Source organism: Scyliorhinus canicula, chromosome 9, assembly GCF_902713615.1.
Source record: "Scyliorhinus canicula chromosome 9, sScyCan1.1, whole genome shotgun sequence".
Classification (NCBI taxonomy): domain Eukaryota; kingdom Metazoa; phylum Chordata; class Chondrichthyes; order Carcharhiniformes; family Scyliorhinidae; genus Scyliorhinus; species Scyliorhinus canicula.
The window spans coordinates 156,378,155-156,395,228 of NC_052154.1; the positions used below are offsets into that span (position 1 = coordinate 156,378,155).

At 44.5% G+C, this 17,074-nt stretch overlaps 1 protein-coding gene across 5 annotated transcripts in view; it reads left to right on the forward strand.

The window, feature by feature from the left end:
• Positions 1-17,074, forward strand: part of phrf1 (PHD and ring finger domains 1) — a 144,188-nt gene that overhangs the window by 22,463 nt on the left and 104,651 nt on the right. For all 5 annotated transcript variants that reach the window (XM_038808010.1, XM_038808007.1, XM_038808012.1 and 2 more), the window contains exon 2: positions 9,695-9,815. Coding sequence is in view for 4 of the 5 variants with exons in the window: in XM_038808007.1 (XP_038663935.1) it covers positions 9,710-9,815 (106 nt within the window). In the remaining variant the exon portion in view is untranslated. The remainder of the gene's footprint in view (positions 1-9,694; positions 9,816-17,074) is intronic.

The window sequence follows — 17,074 nt, forward strand, 5'->3', positions numbered from 1 at the left end:
GAAAAGGGACATTAAGCCCATTGTACTTTGAAAGCGAGATCTACTTGGGGTGGCACAGTGGTTAGCACTGCTGCTTTACGGCGCCGAGGACCCGGGTTCGATCCCAGCCCCCGTGTGGAGTTTGCACATTCTCCCCGTGTCTGCGTGGGCCTCACCCCGACAACTCAAAAATATGTGCAGGGTAGATGGATTGGCCACGCTAAATTGCCCCTTGATTGCGGAAAAAAAAAGAATTGGATCCTCTAAATTTATATGTTAAAAAAGAAAAAAAATCTACTTATTCATGCGCCGTTTCAAATTTTTACTCTTCAAATATTTAGCCATTTCTCTTTTAAAAGCTATTACGGATTCTGAATCGACTGCTGCCTTTAAGCAGGAACTCAAAGTCCCAGCAATTCTCAGTTGGAAGGAACAAATAAAAAAACCTCCCATTTTTTTTGCTAATGATTTTATACTTATCCTTTCCAATGAGCAGCTTCCTGACCAGTAGAAATAGATTTACTTAATTTAACGAATCAAACTCCTTGGTGCAACATCCGTGTCAACTGCATTTTCCAGTAAATGTTTTTTTAGATGTATTTTATTACAAACATGTATTAAAAAAGGTTACAGCACATAAAATGCCGTGGGAAACATACTTCCCAACAATCAACTGTGCAGTTTGTACAACTCTCCAATTTTTCACAACACCAGAACATGTGGACGGCACGGCAGCACAGTGGTTAGCACTGTTGCTTCACAGCACCAGGGTCCCAGGTTGGATTCCTGGCTTGGGTCACTGTCTGTGCAGAGTCAGCACGTTCTCCCTGTGTCTGCGTGGGTTTCTTCCAGGTGCTTTGATTTTCTCCCACAAGTCCCAAAAGGTGTGCTGTTAGGTAATTTGGACAGGCTGAATTCTCCCTCTGTGTACCTGAACAAGTGCCGGAATGTGGTGACTAGGGGCTTTTCACAGTAACTTCATTGCAGTAAGCCAACTTGTGACAATAAAGATTATTATTACATGTGCGTGTGATTCGTTGGCCCCCGATCATACCTATCACACTCGTCTGCTATCTGCTGTAAGAACCCATTCATTCTCCCCTGGCTCAAACCTATGATTCTCACACAGCAGCGTTAACACCGACATCCCCTCCATCCTAAAATCCCTCCTCAACTGGTTCCATTGTGGATTGCACCACTGGGCTCCCTGAATATCTACTCGGCGCCATTGGCAATACTGCTGTCACCATGGCCCTTAGGTTGGACCCCTTATAAGATTCCTCGTCCATCCTAATCCATTCTACCCCCTTTCCTTCCCACCATTACTACACCTTTTCCACATTTGCCGCCTAATAATGAAGCAGGCTCGGCAACGCCAACCCCCCTCTGCTACCTTTGCCTCTGTAGCAGGGTCCTCCTAACTCGTGGCATCCTCCCCACCCATACAAAGTCTGAAATGATCTTGTCCAATCTCTGCAAAAAGGCCTTTGGTATAAAGATTGGGAGTGTCTGAAAAATAAACAAGAACCTCGGCAGAATATTCATTTTTATCACTTGTGCCCTCCCTGCCAAGGTCAGCTGCAATGTATCCCACTTGCTAAGATCGCCTCCTCCAGCTTCGTTAAGTTCCACATATGGAGTCCTGTCCATTCCCTTGCTACCTGAATCCCCAAATACCTGAACCTATCCTTAGCCTTAAGGACTTAAATGGCATCCCTCCCCTAGATTGGCTTGCCGTCTCAGTTCATTCACTGGGAAAACTTCGCTTTTCCCTACATTCAGTTTATACTCCGGGATCTCCCCAAACCTCTCCAGCAGGCCCATGATCCTTCTCATACTCTCCAGCGGGTCTGCAACATTCAACAATAGGTTGTTGGCATAGAGTGACACCCGATGTTTCCTCTGTCCCCTCATAATCACCTGCTACTCCGCCGACCGCTGTCAGTGGGATTTCCTATTGAATCCACCCTCCTGACAGATTCATGATTACGTTCAACAACCTTCTTATATTGCTCGCGAGCTGTCTGCCTTTCACGAAGCCTGTGTGATCCTCTGCATTCACCCTCGGATACAGATCCTCATCCTCCCTGCCAGCAACTTAACCAGTACTTTCACATCGGTGTTCAACAGTGATATGGGCCTATACGACCTGCATTCTACTGGGCCCTTCCCCTTTTTCGGAATTAACGTAATCACTGCCTGCGTCATCGTCTCCGGCAGCTCCTCTTCTCCAAAGCCTCATTAAACGTCCCCAAAAGATGTGCCATGTCTGTCGCAAGCTCCCTATAAAATTCCGCCGGATACCCATCTGGCCCAGGGTCCTTCCCCAACTTCATACCCTTGATATTATCCAGCACCCCCCTCAGCCCCAGGGGCTCTCCAACACCTGCCTCTTTACTTCCTCCAACTGGAGAAACTCCAGCTCGTCCGAAAAACGTCCTATGTCCTCCTTCCATCCCTCCGGGTCCACCTTGTACAGTCCCTGGTAATACTCCCTAAATGCCTCATTTATCTTCCACGGCTCTGACACCACATCTCCAGCCCCAGTCCATATCCTCAATATTTACCTGGATGTGACCTGCCTCCGCAGCTGGTGTGCCAGCATGTGGCCCGCCTTCTCCCCATACTCACATTGCACCCCTCTTGCCCTACGTAGCTGTCCTACTGCCCTTCACGCTGTCAGCCCGACAACCTTTTCCCACTCGCCAATCCCTCCTTGGTGGACACCCTCGAATACTCCCTGTCTACCTCACTAGTATTCCTCCCTCTGTCCGCGCGAGCTTTGAACAAGATAATTTCCCCCCTGGACCACTGCTTTCAGCACTTCCCAAAAAAAACAGCCGCCAACACCTCCCCATTCTGATTGAACTCCACAAAATCCTTAATAGCTGCCCACACCTTGTCACAAAAGCCTCCATCTGCCAACAACCCCAAATCAAACCCCCACCCGGCCTCTGATCTCGTCCAGGTCTAAGCCGAATCACCAGCCAGTGGGGCGCATGGTCTGAAATAACTATCCCCTTCTGCCCCTTCCACCCCACCCAAAATCTCCTGGCTCACCAAAATAAAATCAGTCCTCGAATATACATTCTAAACGTGTGGAAAAATAAATAATCCCTTCCCCCTGTGTTCTGAAAGCACCACGGATCGACCATACCTTTCCTTTCTATAAACCCACCCAGCTCCTTTGCCATTTGTACCCTACCCATCAACCTGGGGCTTGACCTATCCACCCTCGGCTCTCGGACACGGTTAAAATCTCCTCCCATAATCAACTGCTGTGTGACCAAGTCCGGGATTGCTGCCAACAACCTCCTCATTAAGTCCTGGATGTTCCACGTCACCAACCTGACCAGAGGCTTGTGCCTCCATTCCCCACCGTTCATCATAGACCCCACTTAACTCCAGCCTCGTTAGTTCCACCCTGTACCTAGCCCATCCCAGATGGCTCCCATCCACCTCTGACCATGTCATCTCTCACCCCCTGCCTTGTCATGTCAACCCTCTACCCCCACAACCCCACGGCCACCTCTCTCATACTTCTCCCCCACCTCACTTCTGTTCACCAGCATTACTTGCTAGTGTGACAGCCCCTGCCCAAAGGCTCCTGCGAATGACTTCCCCTGCCCCCACTGCTCTGCTCAAGGAGTGCTGAACTTGCCCTCACCCACCCAAACAACGACTCATCCTGAACTCCAGGTCTCCTCCCCCGAAAGCAAACAAAACAAACGCAGGAGGGGGGTGGTGTGGTGGGAACATCCATCCCCATATAAACTCTGCACCCCTTCCACCCCTTACCAATCCAACAGTAAATAGAAAACCCAAAAAAGGGTCCCCTCCAAACCGGAGGGAACGAACCCCCCCCTCCCCCAATTCCTACCCCCATTTCAACCAGCACCCCAGTTCCCCAGCATTGCCCACTCAGTTCTCCCACAGTTTATGTTCCTTGGTAAAGTCCTCAGCTGCTTCTGGGGTCTCAAAAGTAATATTCCCGACCTTCAAACGTGACCCATAGGTTCGCTGAGTAGAGCACCCCAAACCCTGATCTGCTGCCGGTACAGCAACCCCTGCCGTTTTGCCACCTCTGCTCCAATGTCCTGATGTATTTGGACCTTGTTCCCTTGCCATTCGCAGGTGCTCTTCTCCCTGGCCCAACGCAAGACGTTCTCTTTCTCCACAAATTTGTGGAGTCTCATGATCACCGCCCACGATGGCTCCCCAGCTCTAGGCTTCTGCCTCAGAGACCTGTGCGCTCTGTCCACTTCAGGGGCCTTATCTAGCCATCCCTTCCGCCACCAGCCCCGCCAGCATCTTTGAGACGTACCTCCTGGCACTCACATCTTCCACTCGTTCAGACAGGCCCACTGTTCGCAGGTTCTGCCTTCTCAAGGTGTTCTTCCACTCCTTCATCTTTGCCCTCAACATTTTGCAAAGGTCTCCTAAGTGCCCCACCTCTGTCTCCAGTGCCACCACACAATCGCTGTGGCCTGAGATCACTCCTTTGATCTCTTGGATCTTTGACCCCTGCACCTCCAAGCACTTCTCCACCCTCTCCATCGAGCACTTCAGGGGTACCACAACCCCTTCAATGGCCTTGGCGATCCTCTCGCATCTCCTTCCACTGCTGGCGGAATTCCTCCTTAATAAAAACCATGAACTGCTCCATCTGGGGCTTTCCACCTTGCACCAGCCCTTCCCCCTCCGTCATCCTTACACTGGCTGCTGCGCCACAGGTTTCCTCCAACTCTTTGGCCAGGTCTCTCACCGTCTTCTGCTGGGTTTGGTAGCCAGTGGACATACCACTCCTGGCAGGAAACCACTTCCACCATCAAATTCACTTTTTTGTCAAAATTTAATTATCTTTATTGTCACAAGTAGACTTACATTAACACGGCAATGAAGTTACTGTGAAGCGCCCATTACACCCAATATTGGGTAAAAAGAACTGTTTCCTATGCCTTCGAGCAGGAGTTGCCCTGTGTGTGACCACTTACACCATGGCTGCCACCGGAAGTTCCAATTTCCATTAAATCTTACTTACACACACCATTCATGGGTAATTAATCTTGGTTTAGTTCAGAGTTCCTTGATTTAGTTGTTTTAAAAGTTAGATATTGAGGAAGTAGCAGTGATTCTCTTCCATTTTAGAAAGCAAAATTTCCAAATGTTGAAATTGTGCTCTAGTTGTGAGATGATGGGATACTGTTTCATATCTGAGCGTTTCAGCTTTGGTATAAGCATATTTATGGTGGATGTAGTGATGATATGTGATGTTTAGATTTGCTGGACACCTCCTGAAAATAGATTAAGAAATGAAATAAATTTTACTATGGAATGCTCCGGCAGTTGATTTACTCTTTTTGTTTTGGGCAGGTTCCCAGTTTTTGTTTAAGTCAGCACAATAGATATAAAAGTATATGACAAAGCAGATTATACTATGTGAGTGTGCCGCTTCTCTCTTCTTTAACCTAATAAATAAAAGTGTAGGATTGTATGTTAAATTTGCTGCCTTGTTCTCAGTTTATTTTTTTGATGAAATCCAACATTATCTGTTCTGTTGGACTTGTAGGTTATGTTGTAAACATTTTATTTCATTTGCTCAGCAATTCCTATTCATTCTGGCCCTCAGTCCTTCAATCTCTCTATCCCTCTTTTCAGCCTGTCCTCACCTCGCCTCTCCTCCTGCAGTGCAATACAAGTGGAAGCTGTTGTGACACATTTAGCCAGATTAACCAATAAAAGGTGATATTGAAGAACAAGAAGCAACAGTGAATATTATAATTAGTAACTTGTCCTAAAACAGCTCTGCCTCTCTCTCCTCCTTTAAGATGGTCAAAAAGCCTACCTCCTTAAACAAACTTATCAACAGTCTGAATATATCTTTCTTTCATTCATGAGAGATGGGCATTGTTGGCAAGGCCAGGACCTTAATTGTCATTGAGAAATGATGAGCCACAACTTCAAACCATTGCAATTATGTGCTGTGGGTGCATCCAGAGTGGTGTTAGAAAGAGTTTCAGGATTTTGACCCAGTGATATGGTATGGGAATGGCTATATAGTTCCAAGTCAGGATGGTGTGAGGCTTGGAGGGGAACTTGCAGGTTGTGGTATTTCCATGCACCTGCTGCCCTTGTCCATCTAGGTGATCGAGGGCATGGGTATAGAAGATGCTGTTGAAGGAGCCTTGCAAATTGCAGTGTACCTTATCTATGGTACATGGGGCTGCCGCTTGCACCGATTTTGAACAAGGAGAACAAAGAACAAAGAAAAGTACAGCACAGGAACAGGTCGTTCGGCCCTCCATGCTGCCCGTCTAAACTAAAATCTACACTTCCGGGGTCCATATCCCTGTATTCCCATCCTATTCATGTATTTGTCAAGATGCCCCTTAAACATCACTCGTCCCTGGTTCCACCAACTCCTCCGGCAGCGAGTTCCAGGCACCCACTACCCTCTGTGTAAAAAAAAAACAAACAAACTTGTCTCATACATCTCTAAACCTTGCCCCTTGCACCTTAAACCTATGCCCCCTAGTAATTGACCCCTCTACCCTGGGAAAAAGTCTTTGACGATCCACTCTGTTTATGCCCCTCATAATTTTGTAGACCTCTATCGGGTCGCCCCTCAACCTCCTTCGTTCCAGTGAGAACAAACCAAGTTTATTCAACCTCTCCTCATAGATAATGCCCTCCATACCAGGCAGCATCGTGGTAAATCTCTTCTGCACCCTTTCTAAAGCCTCCACATCCTTCTGGTAGTGTGGCGACCAGAATTGAACACTGTACTCCAAGTGTGGCCTAACTTGTGGCTGAAGAGAATGTTGACGGTGGTAGATGGGGTGCTAATCAAGTGGAATATTTTGTCCTGAATGTTGTTAAGCATCTTGAGTGTTGTAGGAGTTGCACTCATCCAGGCAAGTGGAGGCCGTTACATCACATTCCTAGTTTATGCCCGGTTGATGGTGGGCAAGCTTTGGGGTGGGAGGGGGTGTCAGGAGTTGAACGACTTGGCACAGAATTCCAACCTCTGACCTGCTCTTGTGGCCGCAGTGTTTATGTGGCTGGTCCATTGAAGTTTGTGGTCAATGGTGATTTCCCAGTATGTTGATTGTACGGACTTCAGGGAGAGTAATGCCGTTGAAATGCCAAGGGGAGAGGGTTAGATTCTCTTGGTTATTGCCTGGCACTTGCAAAACATGAATGTTACTTGTCATTTATCAGCCCAAACCTGAATGTTGTCCATATCTTGCTGCATATCTCTTCAGTATCTGAAGAGTTACAAATGTAACTGAACAGTATGAAATCAACAGTAAACATCCCCACTTCAGACCTTTTGATGCAGGAAAATTAATTGATTGAGTATTGAAGGTGATTAGGCCTCAGACACTGCCCTGCTCTACATCGTGTCCATATAATCATGTAGATCTATTTTGTTAGATCAGTTGTTTTACTCCACTATTGTATTATAATTGTGGGCGGGGAGGCATGGCAACAACTGCAAGAAAGACGGGAATTTTGTGGATTTCTGTCCCATAGGTTCTTTGAATGCATGACCAGCATGTGGATATTTCTCTCTTTAGCTCATGCCCTTTTGGGTCTGTAGGGCCATGCTGGAAGGTGTGTAATGTTGTCAGATTTCTGCCTGTCATATAGTTTTGGTTTTATATCGGTTGATTTTATTTGTTCATGCGATGTGGGTGTCGCAGGCTGTGCCAGCATTTATTGCCTATGAGGGCTTTTAAGAGTCAATCGCATTGCTGTGGATCTGGAGTCACATGTAGGAATGGCAGATTTCCTTCCCTAAAGAATGAACTAGATGGATTTTTATGACAATCTACAATGGTTTCATTCAACTTTTAATGCCAGATTTTTATTGAATTCAAATCTCACCATCTGCAGTGGCGGGATTTGAACCTGGGTTTCCAGAGCATTACTCTGGGCCTCTGCTTAACTAGTCTAGTAACAATATCACTGTGCCATCGCCTCTCTTAATTTCCTAGCCTCTTTTTTTTCTTTATGTTGTACTTTTTAAAAATAAATTTGAGTACCCAATTATTTTTTTCCAATTAAGGGGCACTTTAGCGTGGCCAATCCACCTAACCAGCACATCTTTGGGTTGTGGGGGTGAAACTCACTCAGATACAGGGAGAATGTGCAAACTCCACATGGCCAGTGACCTAGGGCCGGGATTCGAACCCGGGTCCTTAGCGCCGTAGTCCAAGTGCTAACCACTGCGCCGCCGTGCTACCCTTTTTATGTTGTACTTTATCTAAAAATTGCTCATGCACTGATAAAGAATGTGCACGTATTTCAATGATATTGTTCATAACCTCAATGTTCTGAAGCACTTCACAGTCAGTGAAGCACTTTCAAAGTGTGGTCACTGAGTTTAGCTCATTGGGCTAGACAACTAGTTTGTGATGCAGAACAAAGCCAACAGCGCAGTTTCAATTGCCGTACCAGCTGAGGTTATTCATGAAGGCCCCGCCTTCTCAACATTGCCTCTTGCCTGAGTGTGGTGATCCTCTGGTTAGACCACCACCAGTCAGCTCTCCCCCTCAAATGGTAAAGCCCCTTTGGTCATCTGGGACTATGGTGACATTACCTTATCTTTACTGTTGAAATGCAAGGATAATCAGCAATGTGATAATATCCAAGTAATTTGTTTTGTTCTACCGAAGTGGTCTCCGGACAAATATTTGCAAGACATCAGGAAAATCTTTGCTCTTGTCAAAACGTGTTGATGCGCTCTTTAATATCCATCTGCCATAAAATATATTTCCCTTACTAGCCAAGGTGCTTTGGTCCATTCTGTGTTGGCTCAGATTTTTCAGAAGTAGGTCATGTGGGACCCAGACATAGTTAATCTGACCCTTGAAGCCCAGAGAATTAGGTTGTTTTGCACTGGTGTTTCTTACTCATGCATTTGTCCTTTTAGGTTTTGTGGACTTGGAGATTTAATGAGATTGTTTTCAGCGCTGTTGCATCTTTGATGGGTCAATCCTAATCAGAACCAGAGGCCCAGATCTGTTGGAAGTAGCGATATTGTGGAATTAATGAGAACAAAGACAGGAATCTTTCTGTGTCTAAGGGAAGCAGAAACGAAGCAAGTCTTGAAATGATTTTTTAAAAATGGTTAGGCTCCAACTGAAGTACTGTGACCATCTCTGGGCACCAAACTGTGAAACATGTCAAGGCCTTCGAGCAGATACCAAGGAGATTTACTCAAATGGTACAAGGGACTGGAGAAGCTGTAGTTGTCTTCCTTGGAGCAGAAAAGATAAGGGGGTATTTAATAGAGGCGTTCAAAACCTTTTCATGAATGAATAAGGAGAAACTGTTTCCACTGGCAGAAGAGTTAATAACCACAGGAACCAGATTTAAGATAATTGGCTAAAGAGCCAAAAAGAGACATGAGAATTGTTTTTAACGCAGTGAGTCAGAATCTGGAATAAACTGCCTGAAATAGTGATTGAAGCAGATTCAATAATAACTTTCAAAATGGAATGGGATAAATACTTGAAAACGATCAAAAATGGCAGATCTATGGAAAAGACTAATTGGATAATGCACAAGCGTGATGCGCTCAATGATTTCCTTCCATGCTGTATCATTCTTTGTTTTTATGACAGCGATCATGGACTTGATTCACAAATCTTTTTGATATTGTGCCTTTGTTGGGTTTTAGTTAATGCAGACTTTTTTTTTCTTGCAGCTATTCCATTTCTGAATGTACATTATGGATGACGACAGCCAAGATGAACTGATCAATATAAATGCAGCACTGGGAAAGGAAAGGGGAAAACGCGAAGTCGTTTCCATTTTCAGTGATGAAGGTAATGTTCAGATGAGCAAAATGAGACAATATTGGGATGTGGTGGGTGTGCCAATAGGGTGAAACTATCCTTGTTTCGGGTTGAGGGTCAGATGTGCATGTTGAAGAAAATTAACAACAGAAGGGGGGTGGTGTTCTGGGAAGCTAGCTTTCAATGACATCTTGTCTCAGAGATGTGCTGATACATCGGTGGTCCTGACAAGCCTATGATCAGTTGAATTTTAAATATTTAATCATGCTCCATATGAGTAAAATATCAAACTGAATTTTAAATTCTCCGTTTCTCAATTTTATCCCTTATCTCCTGAAGATGCTCACTCTTGGGGTATGGCTCCAAGGTACTGGCAGTCGTCTGCTTTCCCAAACACCGAGTGCGTTGACAGGCTGGCGGGGCAGTCCATGACAGGGAGATATTAACTTGAAATCAAAGCCAGGTCATTCAGGAGAGAAGTTCGGAAACATTGTGGAACTCTCTCCCACAAACAGCCGCAGTGCTTGCTCAATTAAAAAATAAATTTAAAGTGCCCAATTCTTTTTTTTCCAATTAAGAGCAATTTAGTGTGGCCAATCCACTGACCCTGTACATCTTTAGGTTGTGGGGGTGAGACCCATACAAACACTGGGAGAATGTGCAAACTCAACACGGGCAGTGACCTTGGGCCGGGATCGAACCTGGCTCCTCAGTGCCGTGAGGCAGCAGTGCTAACCACTCTGTCACCGTCTCGTCCCGGTGTTTGCTCGATTATCTTAAAATTTGAGATAAATAGGTTTTGGTGATGGAGTTAAGGTACAGATCGGCCATAACATTTAATTATGAGTGGCTTAATGGCCTCCTGTTCCTATTCCAACTTGGAAGGTATTGCCTATCCTGTCCTTCATCTGACATACACATATCAAGTGGAGATCACTGATAATCTGGAAGGAGAATTCCAGCTGATCTTTATTAGCCATGGGATTACTTTTTCGGAGTCCACATTCTCAGCATAGACCAAGGAACACTCCTTAGAGCTTCTGGACTGCAGGCAGCCATTGAAGGAAAACAATATTTAGAATCAGTAATCTCCTGACGTCCCCAGCACACCAGATGCCTGTCTTCAGTCAATTCGATTCATTCCACGTGATGTCAAGAAACGGCTGAAGGCACTGACTACTGTGAAGATTTGGATTCTGACAACATTCCGGCAATAGTAGTGAAGACCTGTATTCCAAAATTTGCCATGCTCCTAGTCGAGCTGTCTGAGTACAGCTACAGCACTGGAATCGACCCATCAATGTGGAAAATTGTCCAGGTATGTCCTGTCATGAAGGAACAACCACAAAATGCAGGACAAATCCAACTCGGCCAATTACCGCACATCAGTCTGCTCTTGATTATCAACAAAATGAGAGAAGGAGTCGTCAACTGTTGTCAAGCAGTATTTACTGAGCAATAACCTGCTAACTGACACTTAATTTGGGTTCCAACAGGGCCCATCAGCTCCTGGCCTCATTACAGCCTTGGTTCAAAAGAGCTGAACCGGTGAGATGAGAGTGACTGCCCTTGACAACCAGGTAGCATTAGATAGAGTGTAGCAAAACTGGAGTCAATGGAAATCGGGGTGGAGAGGGGAAATTCGCTACTGAATTCGAGTAATACCCAGCACAAAGAAAAATGGTTGAGGTTGTTGGAGGTCAGTCATCTCTGCTCTAAGACGCTCTTTCCACCCGTGAGGCAGCCGGAGTGGACGTTCGGCCATGCCATTCCACAAACCTTCAGGATCAAGCGATTCCTCGCTAAGAAGATGAAGCCGAACCGGCCGCAGTGGATCCGCATGAAAACCGGCAACAAGAACAGGTACAACTCCAAGAGGAGAATGGAGAAGGAGCAAGCTTGGCCTGTAAAGGCATACACCATCGCTGGTACACTACCACCAACCTCTCTTGCAGAGAAGGGTAATATGGAAGGGCAGATCTGAGCGATCGCTGGCTGGAGAGAATAGTTTTGTTTTCATGTTTTCTGTGGAAAATAAAATTGAGATCTTTTATTTAAAAAAAAATCACTGTTCCAGGACATCGCTGCAGGTGTTCCTCAGGGAACTCTAGGTCCAACCTTCTTGAAACTGCTTTATCAATTACTGTCCTTCACCAAATGGTCTGAAGTGGGGATGTTTGCTGATGATTGCGTAATGTTCCACACCATTTGCGAATCCTCGAATACTGAAGCATTCATGTCCAAATGCAGCAAGACCCGGACAATTATTGGGTTTGCGCTGACAAGTGGAAAGTAAGATTCAAGCCATACCAGTACCGGTATGACCATCGCCAACAAGAGAGAATGTAACCAGAATCTAACAAGAGGGACCCCTGACATTCAATGGCATTATTATTGCTGAATCACCCACTCTCAACATCCTGGGGTTTACCATCGACCAGAAACTGAACTGGACTAGCTAGATAAATACTGTGGCTGCAAGAGCAGGTCAGTGGCAAGGAATCCTGTGACAGGTAACTCGCCTCCTGACTCCCCAAAGCCTGTCCGCCATTTACAAGGCACAAGTCAGGAGCATGATGGAATATGCTTCACGTGCCTGAGTGAGTGCAGCTCCAACAACACTCAAGAAGCTCGGCACCATCCAGGACAAAGCAGCCAGTTTGATTGGCACCCTTACACAAACATTCAATCCCTCTACCACGGAACAATGGCAACCGTGTGTACCATCTACAAGATACACTGCAGTAACTCTACAAGGCTCCTTAGTAGCATCTTCCAAACCTACGACCACTGTCATTTAGAAAGACAAGAGCGGCAGAATACCACGACCTGGAACTGCTGCTCCAAGTCACTCACTATCTTTTTTTAATATAAATTTAGAGTACCCAATTAATTTTTCCAATTAAGGGCCAATTTAGCGTGGCCAATCCACCTACCCTACACCTTTTTGGGTTGTGGGGGCGAAACCCAGGCAAACACAGGGAGAATGTGCGAACACCACACAGATAGTGACCCAGAGCCAGGATTGAACCTGGGACCGTGGCACCGTGAGGCAGCAGAGCTAACCACTGCCACCGTGCTGCCCAGTTACTCACTATCTTGACTTGGAAATATATCACCGTTCCTTAGTTGTCGCTGGATCAAAATTCTGGAACTCACTTCCTAACACCACTGTGGGTGTACCTACACCACATGGACTGCAGTGGTTGAAAAAAGCAGCTCACCACCACCTTCTGAAGGACAATTAGGGATGGATGACAAATGCCGGCCCAGCCAGTAACCTCCATATCCCAAGAATGAATTTTTAAAAATGATTTGAAAGGTTTGGCTCTAAAGTTTAGACTATGCTTTCTACTCTTAGACTCCCCAACAAGTGGATCATGTACCTTATCTGCTTCCCTTACTTCCTTGAAAACTTTAATCCAATCAATCCTTACTCTTTAGTTGAAATGATTGCAGCCCTTGTTTGTGTAATCTTTTATCGTAATTTAATCCTTCGAGTCCAGGTATAATTCTGGTTAAGCTGCGTACTTGACCACTATAACATTCCAAGGGGTGTTGTTTGGAACTGCTCATGGTATCCATGTAATAATCTTTATTGTTGTCACAAATAGGCTTCCATTAACACTGCAATGAAGTTACTGTGAAAATCCCCTAGTTGCTACTCCCTCACAGTTCCAGGCATCCAGGTTCAGTTCTGGCCTCGGGTGACTGTGTGGAGTTTGCACTTTCCGTGCCTGTGTGGGTTTCCTCTGGGTGCTCTGGTTTCCTTCCACGTTTGAAAGATGTGCAGGTTAGGTAGATTGGCCATGCTAAATTGCCCCTTAAGGTAGGGTTGCAAGAATAAGGCCAGGGGATTAGCCCTAGGTTGGGTCAGTGCACACTCGATGGGCTGAATGGCCACCTTCTGCACTGAGATATTCTATGATTCCAAGTGATTTTGTTCTTCAACATTAACCTAATCTTCTTCCCCAACCATTTTCCCTATCTATCCTGTAGACCTTATATTTAAATTTCAGTCAAAGAACAACAAACACAGCACAATAGGAACAGGTTCTTCGGCCCACCATGCTTGCGCCGATCCAGATTCCTTATTTAGACCTAATTGCCCAAACGATCTGTATCCTTCCATTTCCTGCATGTTCACGTGCCTATCAAGATACATCTTAAATGTTGCTATTGTGCCTGTCTCCACTGGCAACGCCTTCCAGGCACCCACCATCCTTCCCACACATCTCCCCTAAACTTTCCCCCTCTCACCTTGAACCTGTGCCCCCTTGTAATTGAGTCTTCCACCCTGGGAAAAATCCTCTGACTATTCACCTTATCTATACCTCTCAATTTTGTTGACCTCAATCAGGAACATAGGACTTAGGAGCAGGAATAGGCAATTCAGCCCTTTGAACCTGGCTTCGTAACTGCATTGACTTTCCTATAGTCCACACACAATCATTGCGTTTCATTTGGTTTTGGTACCATCACACTAGGTGAGCTCCAATCGCTGCAACTCACTTCAATGATGTCCTTTTAAAGCATGCTTTCAATCTCCTTTTGTACCTGTGCCAACTTTAGTGGATTGAGTCTATATGGATGTTGCTCAATTGGAATAGAATTTTCTACATCATGTATAATCACCTTTGTACTTCCTAGTTTTTTCCCGCATATAGCTCTATGTGACCAATAACGCTTTCAGATCACTTTAATTTTCCTCCGGAAGGTAACTCAGTAATTTATCCAAATTTCTTGTATTACAATCCCAAACCAGACCCCAACAATGGCTAGGATATTGGACCAAAACCCCAATATTTGAGTTAATTTGTAAGAATATGCGGAAAGAATGATTCATTCCAGGAGTGATTGCGTGAAGAAATAGGGCGTGGTTATTTTAAAAACAAAACTTTATTATGAATGCAATATTAAATTTTTTTTACTTCATACCCAAAAAGAACAACTTACAATTGCCCTTAAACATTACTACTCAATTTCCCATGAAACAACAAGATAATAAACAGACAGCTCTCAATCCATCTTGCTGTGGGGAATTGCGGAGTCAGCGGCAGGCAGATCAGAACTCAACTCCTCATTCCAAAGTTTTCTCCATAAACTGCCCCTCTAAAGCTTTGCAGAATATGTCTCTGCGTTCCTTGGCTCCACCCAACAATGAGGTTGTCTCCCCAAGCTGAAAAATAAATGATCTCTGCAGGCTGCAAAGCGCAGTAAATTCTCAGGGACTTTTCCAGTCATACCACAGTCCATTAGTCCAGACTGAAAAACATTCTTTTGTCAATTTCACCGTATGTTTTGATTGATTTGGTGCATCTCGAATTGAAAATAGTACAAATGGAATTTCTTTATCTCAATCTTCTGGATAATCTTGACTATAGGCTCTCAACATGGTCTTTAAAGCCTGATACCACCTTTCATACCATAATGACCTGTGATTCTGGAAGATACGCACTTGATTTAAATTGCTTTATTCCTAAACTATCCATAGCTTTGCCGAATAACGTCAACATAAAATTGGATCCTTAATCTGATTGGATTTCTTTTGGTCATCCGTATGTGGAAACAAATTTAGTTAACTGCTCTACAACCCTCTTAGCTGTAATATTTCAAAACGGAATGGCTTCTGGAAATCTAGTGGACTCATCCATTATGATCAACAAATACTGATTTCAACTTTTCGTCTTAGGAAGGGGTCCCACGCAAACAATTAGGACCCGAGTAAAAGATTTTTCAAATGCAGTAATGGGTATTAAGGTTTGATTACCGCTTGAGGTTTTCCTATTACCTGACGTGTGACATGTACAGCAATATTCAACTTCATCCTTATATAGTCCAGGTGAATAAAAATGTTTTTGAATTTTTGCTTGAGATTTCCTTACTCCTAAATGTCCTCCCCAGTGCAACCTCATGTGCTACCCTTTCTACAATCTCCTTTCTCCAACCCACTGGGGATACAACTTGATATGAATCTCTCCCCAGGATATGAATCTTGGAATACCTCAGTTGTTTGACTTTCTACCAGTTTTTCAACCACAGTAGGCATCACTCCCACCTGTGATCCAGCTATATCGTTACCCAGGATAAATTGTACCGCTGAAAAAGGTAATTTCTCTGTTACTCATACTGTCACTTCACCACTTTTCGCCAGACTCTAACCTTGCCGTACATAATGAAATACTGCTCACCACCAGTAATCCCACATATTACCACGTTTTCTGGCAATACTCCTTCTCGTATCCCTAATTATTAAAGATTAAACCCTCTCATCATTAAAGATTGACTTGCGACTGTATTCCTAAAGATGATAATCTTTATTGTCACAAATAGGCGTACATTAACATTGCAATGAAGTTACTGTGAAAAGCCCTTAGTCACCACATTCCGGCGCCTGTTTGGGTACACAGAGGGAGAATTCAGAATGTCCAAATTACCTAACAGCTGTCTTTCGGGACTTGTGGGAGATCTTAGCCGCCTTACCTACTCACCCTTGTACACATGAGTAAGTCTTACCCCCAGAAACAAAATCTTTTAAAAGATCAGACATCTTCTTATCAACTGACCTCTGAACCAGCTGTACACACTTTGCATCTCTACAGCTGCAACCAGGGATTTTTATTCCACTTTCATAAACCTCACTGGCTTATCCACTGTTTTTCTGCAACTTTGTGTAACCAACCGTATTAGAATGAAAACATTTAAATTTTCTTGTCTCTCTTCCACCTTCATAGGTTACCTTTTTAACCCGAGGCAAAATCTCTTTAATATCTCCAACTAAATTTCCTTTGCCTTGACCACCTGTGGAGTTCTCATTTCCCCAGTTTCTATCCTTCAAAGATTGAAATTGATTGAAATTGATGTTGAAAACCAAACCTTGATTTATGAACTATTTCAAAATCATCTGGCATTTCTGGATTGGATTGGATTGGATTTGATTTGTTTTATTGTCACGTGTACCGAGGTACAGTGAAAAGTATGGTTCTGCGTCTAATCCAGACAGATCATTCCATACATTAAAAAAAACATAGGACATAAATAAATAGACAATGTAAGTACGTAGGCACAGGCAATTGGTGAGCATACAGAGTGCAGCACTACTCAGTAGAGAAGATGTGTGAAGAGATCAGTTCAGTCCATAAGAGAGTCATTCAGAAGTCTACAGCGGGGAAGAAGCTGTTTTTGAACCTGTTAGTGCATGTTCTCAGACTTCTGTATTTCCTGCCCAATGGAAGAAGTTGGAAGAGTGAATAATCCGGGTAGGACTGGTCTTTGATTATGCTGCCACT